General features: G+C 36.1%; 1 protein-coding gene across 2 annotated transcripts; it reads right to left on the bottom strand.

The window, feature by feature from the left end:
* Positions 1–302: 302 nt before the first annotated feature.
* Positions 303–6,396, bottom strand: LOC136220917 (calcium-dependent lipid-binding protein). Of its 2 annotated transcripts, none has more exons than XM_066008756.1 (12): positions 6,102–6,396; positions 5,835–5,970; positions 4,811–4,912; positions 4,305–4,355; positions 3,829–3,949; positions 3,399–3,517; positions 3,181–3,279; positions 2,304–2,384; positions 2,119–2,204; positions 1,812–2,037; positions 1,035–1,199; positions 303–899 (listed from the first exon to the last, which is right to left on the bottom strand). In XM_066008756.1, the coding sequence occupies exons 2-12, from the start codon at positions 5,937–5,939 to the stop codon at positions 510–512; spliced, it is 1,545 nt and encodes a 514-aa protein (XP_065864828.1). In that variant the 5' UTR covers positions 5,940–5,970; positions 6,102–6,396; the 3' UTR covers positions 303–509. The 2 variants fall into 2 exon arrangements, with proteins under 2 accessions (XP_065864828.1, XP_065864829.1); XM_066008757.1 differs by having other exon boundaries at positions 6,044–6,396.
* Positions 6,397–6,601: the final 205 nt, after the last annotated feature.

Here is a 6,601-nt window from a genome sequence, read left to right on the forward strand (position 1 = left end):
TCTTAAAAAAAAAAAAAAAGGCTTAATACATCGTTAGCTCTCAGTACTTGTTCAAAAAATTTAACTGCCCGGGTACTTTAAATAGAACATTTCCAAAGTGACAAATTGACTATCCGAAAGGTATCTATTAACCCCCTGGACTTTCTTAAACCTGAACTTGCTTAAAGTGTACATGTATCAACTTTTCCAAAATCTCTCACTCCAACACGTTTTAAAAGTACAGGGTGGCAATTGATTTTTTTAGACAAGTACAGGGGACTCGGGATGTATTAAGCCAAGAAAAAAAAATAAAAACTAGCAAATGATAACTTCAGAAAAAGACACATCGAAGTGTTATTTTTGTACACATTGTTTTGAATGTCTTGCTATCTATTCACGTATCCAGAGCATGAGTTGAAAGAAAACTAGAGGATGATTCAGAATAACAAATGACTCAACTCTTCCTATTTACGAGGAGAAAAACAAACGAACAAACAAACAAGTCATGTAAGAGCAAGCAAATAACCTTTCTACAGAGGCTTTGCCCCTCCGTTTTCCTGTGCACTATTGACCGGAGTTGAAGAGCCGCTTCTTTTGCTGGATTGTCCGGTGAATGTCCTCCCCACAAACTTCCCTGCTTTGCTAAACCCACTGGTCAACCCACTCCCGACAACTCCAAGACCACTACCTACTGCACCAACACCAGTCCCAACGATCCCGACTCCAGCACCAACTCCAGTACCGACAAGTCCAACTCCAGCGCCAATACCCGTACCTACCATCCCTACTGCTCCATCAAATGCGTCCGAAGCACTTCCTATAACTCCTGCATCTTTTAGTTTCTTCCTTTCTTCCAGGATCCTCTTCTCCGCTTCCAGAGCAGCCAATTGCTCATCCGCGTTAAACTCGTGGTACAAGACCTACAAAGTCAACCCAAATACGTAAACGGAACAAACAACTAGGAATTTAATGATTTCAAATAGAAATTTGTAATAACTGAAGCATATCATGTAAAGACGAACAAAACAAAATAAACAACGAAACCACATATCTACCTTAATTGTAATAGTTCCTCTGTCCTTCTTATCCTTAATCTTCAACATGTCAAGTGATGGCAGCAGTCTTAGATCCATTTCTTTCCAAGTTTCTCCTTCTAGTTCAATTAAAGGAACCTTTACTATTCCCAACCTCTTGTCTTGCCCGATATCCTTATCAAAGACCTGTACGAAGATTTCCATCACCTTATTCGTAAGCAAAATAATTGATCCGTGCACTTCCACAGAATAAGAACATTGCATACGATTTATCATTTTCTACCAAAAAAATGGAACCCCGAAACAGGATTCATCATTTGAACAAGACATTACCAAGTGTTCATAAACACAACATTTTGACTAGGGGTGTCGAAATGGGTTATCGTGTCATAATTGTGTTATATGATCTATATATTCCACATCATTATACATGATATAAATGCGGCAAAAATGACAATCATGTCAGTTATTAAAGACACCATAACCCATTTCGACACCAAAAAACCGTGTATAGTGTGCCTCTTATAACCACGCCAGGTGCGTCTTGCCGTCGCCTAGGCAAGAGCGCGCATGCCTTTTGGTGTGGTAAGGCGCTCGCCTTTTGCGGGAGCCTTAGGCACACCTTTAACAACTATGCAAATGCACACCTTTAACAACTATGCAAATGCACACCTTTAACAACTATGCAAATGAGTCTTGTTAGGCGGATTGTCTTTGTAAATCGTGTTGTCAGAAATTGATGGCTCTAATTTCGAGAACATTAGCAGAAGAGATGAAAAAATGGAAGCACTATCTAACCTCAAGTACAAGTGCCTGTGTCTCCTTGTCTTCAGCAATCAACTCAAAGGATTCATCCCAGACAGGATTGAGGTTGTTCTCAACAACTTGTGTTTTAACCTTGATTACTGGCCGAATATATAACACCACATAAGGATCAGACTTTCCAATCATTTCCATGTTCTTCAACTCATTTGCTTTCACTACTGTCACTGCAAGCTTTCCTTGAGGTTTAAGCTCTAATTCTCTGCATAATAACATTAAAGTGAGGAAAAAGCATGCTCAACCATACATGAAACTGAATGAGAAAACAAATGTGCATTGTTACCTTAAGTCAACAGGTGTACCACCAATTGGAACGACAATCCTGTGAGGCCACTGAAGCATATCTGTGACAATCGAGTGTACAGTGTCCTACCAAATTTCGGGTAATCAGCATAATGTGTAAGAAAATGATACCAACAAGGAAACAAGGGTGTGTCAAAGCATTTTAGCAACATATAAAGAACTCACATCAATCATATCTGATAGTCCAGGAATGGCTGATATGCTTCCACCGACAGCTTTCAGAATGTAGTCAATTTTGGGCTTTGGCTGATTGATACATAAAAGATATGTCATTTCCAAAGAACATTGAAACTCATAACAATGTCTAAAAAGTAAAAACGTTTACAGGATCATCTAGTTCATAGAATGCCAAGCATTGTCACTCCAACTCAGACATGCCAAGTATTGATTAGATGCTTCAAAAGTTTAAGTACACACATTACAAAGGTTGAATATTATGGTGCACAAAACCCATGTAATTTATTTCAAAATGTACAACTCGTGTCACCACTTCGCTCTTCAGACAATGAGGCCCAAATAATTGTTATCTATATCACAGCAAAGCAGTTGCATGGACAATGCTCAACCACTTGATGAGCATGACCATCGACCAAATTATAACATGTAGAACACATTGCAATATCAAGAGCATCACTCGAAAGATAAACTTATTACCATTACATAGGTTAGCACAATGTATAGTGCTAAACAACACATAACTTATTTTTTATCAATTACTGATGATATAGCTATTTTCAGAGGCTGACTCAACAATATCACGCTTGCATAGAAGGTGATCTCTTTTTAATTATCAACAACAGCAAAACTCTACCAGTTCTGAGTGTGTCAAACCTAAGCAGGTATCTTTAACAACCACTCGGTTGGCTGTTTCCTATAAATGAATGACACAAGAAATTTAAAACTTTATGTATTATATAGAATTTTAATGGCTGGAGAGAAACAATTAGCATTTCACCAAATTACAATCATCAGCATCTAGAACAAAAGATAGTAAGTATCAAGAAGAGATTTGAAAAGCAGCTTCAAACTTATGAAGATGTACCTCAGAGAGAAGAGCAATGACAACAGCAGAAATACATGGTATCTCATCGCAAAGTTGGAAGATGACACGGATAACAGTATAAACTTCAAGGTCTTTCAACTGTAGAAAGTTGAAGCGCAGAAGGATTGATATTAGTAATTTTGAGAAAAACTTGAATGAATGAATGAATATAAATCAATAAAGTATGTTTACTAATAAAGGTTATTAATCTAGAGTACCTGAATGGGTATATTAACAACTGCAGCTTCAACTCCTAATACAATGCTTGGATCACCACACCACCGGAAATCAATATCCATTGTTATTTGACCTTTCTTGAGACTCTGGACACGAATACCTGCATCATCAAGTAATTAAGCATAAAAAACAAGTGCAGTTCAGTGGTTGTATCCAAATTACAAAAACTGTACATTCACATTTTTCCTGTTCAATGTCAATATGCAAGTTTGAGTGCACCAAAATGAATTCAGGGTATAATTAAGAGCCCGTACTCACATTTTTATTTTATGGCATTAGGAATACAATGGAACTCTATGAACATCAAGAAGCAAGGTATCCTAACAAATTACCGATATGCCAATGGCACAAGACATAAAAATAAAAACGAAATGGAAATCCAACACAGAAAGACTAGTTATCTATTTGTACCTTCGATCTTGGGTGGCACAGTTCCAAGAGAAAATTTGTTAAACTTCAATGACGTAATCCCTGGGGGCCGATAGTCATCCAATAGTGGTTCAACAGATTCTTTAACCACCATAGTAGCTGCCTGTATACAAACACATCCAACAACCTTGGCTGAATATTCAATTAAAAGAACGCTATGTGGAACAATTAAAGTTTCAAAATCTTTAATCTAAATTTCCCTCCAGCTAAAATTTTCCAGCTCTCTCCCTTCTCAAACTTTGACCAATAGCTTTGTTTGCCAAGAAGTGAGGAAAACACAATGAATTTAATAATAGCCAATTCTTTGTTGAATATAAACACTACATACATTATAGGAACGAAAAAAAATAATCACACAAGCTTTTATCTATTATTATTTCCCAAATAGATGACTGGTTACATTTATAGACTAGAATATATTGAGAAAAAAAGAAAAGAAAGAAAAGCAGTAGGCTTACATCTGCTATATACGGCCATAACTTGCTCAGTTGCTTGTTCATCCATTTCACCTGCAAGACGTGACCAATGCATAACATGACAAAATCAAAACGATTATTATTAAGAAAACTAAGTTTAAGGCCACATCTAATAAAAAGGTCAATTCTTCAATGCAAACTCATGTTTTAGACTGAATAGAACAATATTAGAATCATTTAGAATAAATCAACATAATATTAAAAATCGGCATGCATTCTATGGCTATTTTTGGTTTAGATAAAGTATCTTTCTCTTCATCCTTTGATGATGAAACTAATATTAATTCTAGGGTGAGACGAAGAAAGTATGTGATAGAAAAAAAAAAAAGTAAACATAGAATACACCTCAAAATGAAAGCAATTAGTCAACCAAAAGAAAAAACAAAAGCACACATGCCCAACTTGCAAAGAAAAGGGCAATAAGGATTTCATCTAAAACTGTGCGTGATAATTCAAATATTAGGATATTCTGAGGTAAGAAAGCAAACCTGTTCAAAGGCAGGAAAAGATATCCATGCAGGAAAATTGTCACCACAAATTTTCTTTAAATCATCTCTATTTAGGGACCCAAGAAGTTTAATATCAACTGCCTGCAGTGCAGAATAGATTCAGTAATGAATAGTCATGATATATGAATGAGGTATCTCTCTAGAGTGGCAAAACTTCAAGTACTAGAATATGAGGTTAGAACCTAAACAGCATTTTAGCAAATAAGATGTTGATGACATGAAATCAGCCAGTCATTCACATTTGAGGAGCTTGCAACTACAGAATAAAACGAATACAACACAGTGAAAATTGAATATCTCTTTAAGAATGACTTGTATAAAACTCCACCTACCAATTCTCCATGCTTGCATTTTTGATAAAGAGGGGAAAATCTAGATTTTCAGCAATTTTATATGTAAAAAGAAAAGAGCTACCAATTTTCACACAAATGCAAGATACCACACCTACCAAAATGCCTATTCATCACCTTGCATGCAGTAATTTCTAAAGTAGATGAATTATTAAATGAAATTTTACCATATGAAAGTTTCTTCAGCTATATGCACGTAAGAATTCCATATGGAGGTAAAATTGGCAAGTTCAAACTGCATATTAATACTGGAAATCAGGTCTAAATCAAAGAAACTAAAAGAAAAAAGAAATCTGCAACTGAATTCTTGAGGAGTAGAGCTAGCCAACTAACAGACCATTTCTTCACTTATTCTATTCAATTAAAACAATTCGAATTGTGCAAATCACAAACAGTCTAAGCACAACAAAATTTCATTCAGATGAACGAAAAATGAAGAAGACTAGTTCAAAATAGAATGTGAACATTCAAAATTAAATTCAACGGGAAAACAAGAAAGTAAGAACAGTGTTCAGTCATCAAACTCATGAAACCAGTTCCAAAACAGCGAATAAACTCAAAAACCACAAGAAATCCATCTAAACACAATCAAATTCAGCCAAAACAACAATAACTAATAATAAAATTCCTCACAAAACAGAAATTAAAACCACCTTAGCAACTCGCTTGGTGCTCCGATACTTCATCATATGCTTCCATCCCGCCATCACCGCGATCCCGAAGATCATTCCCATAAACATCCCCGAAATCAACCCCATCTTCTTCCCCAGGACTCACAAGTAAAATCTCCTGAAAGCAATAAAAACAAAAATCAACCAATTAATCCATCAAAGAAACAGAAAAATTACCGACAAAAACTCACTGCGATGGAAACACAATTGAAAATTCAAGGATCGATTAAAACAGAGGAAATGCTTTACGCTATCGACAAGATAAGGTAGTTTCTCTCTGTAGAAAAAGAGAATCGTTTCTTTCTCTCGGTCTAAAAGTCTCTATCTATCTATCTATCACACTTGTGGTCATCGTCGTGGAGGAGGAGGAGGAAGCATTTGCTACTGTTTCTTCCAAAATGTAGGGCAGAGATTGAAATTAACGATGTCGACTACAATCTTCTCTCTCTTCTCTCTGTGCATTCAATCCAAAACGCTGGGGCATTCAATTCCACCACCGGTGTGGCCGTTTCTGCTTTTTGTTTGGGAATGTTTCTTTGTGTATTCCGTTATTAACTTTTTCGGGATTTTCTTGTTCTGATCCCTTCTGTTTCTTTGGGTTTTCTTGTTTGGGACACATAGTATACGTGATCCTGTTCTGGTTGTAGCTGTTCCTAATCCTGTTTTGGATATGTTTCTGCTTATTCTCGTTTTACGTCGGTTATACAACTGTCCAACTTTTTTTTTTAATAGTTATACAACTGTCTAAC

Source organism: Euphorbia lathyris, chromosome 2 (assembly GCF_963576675.1).
Source record: "Euphorbia lathyris chromosome 2, ddEupLath1.1, whole genome shotgun sequence".
In the NCBI taxonomy this organism is placed as follows: Eukaryota; Viridiplantae; Streptophyta; class Magnoliopsida; order Malpighiales; family Euphorbiaceae; genus Euphorbia; species Euphorbia lathyris.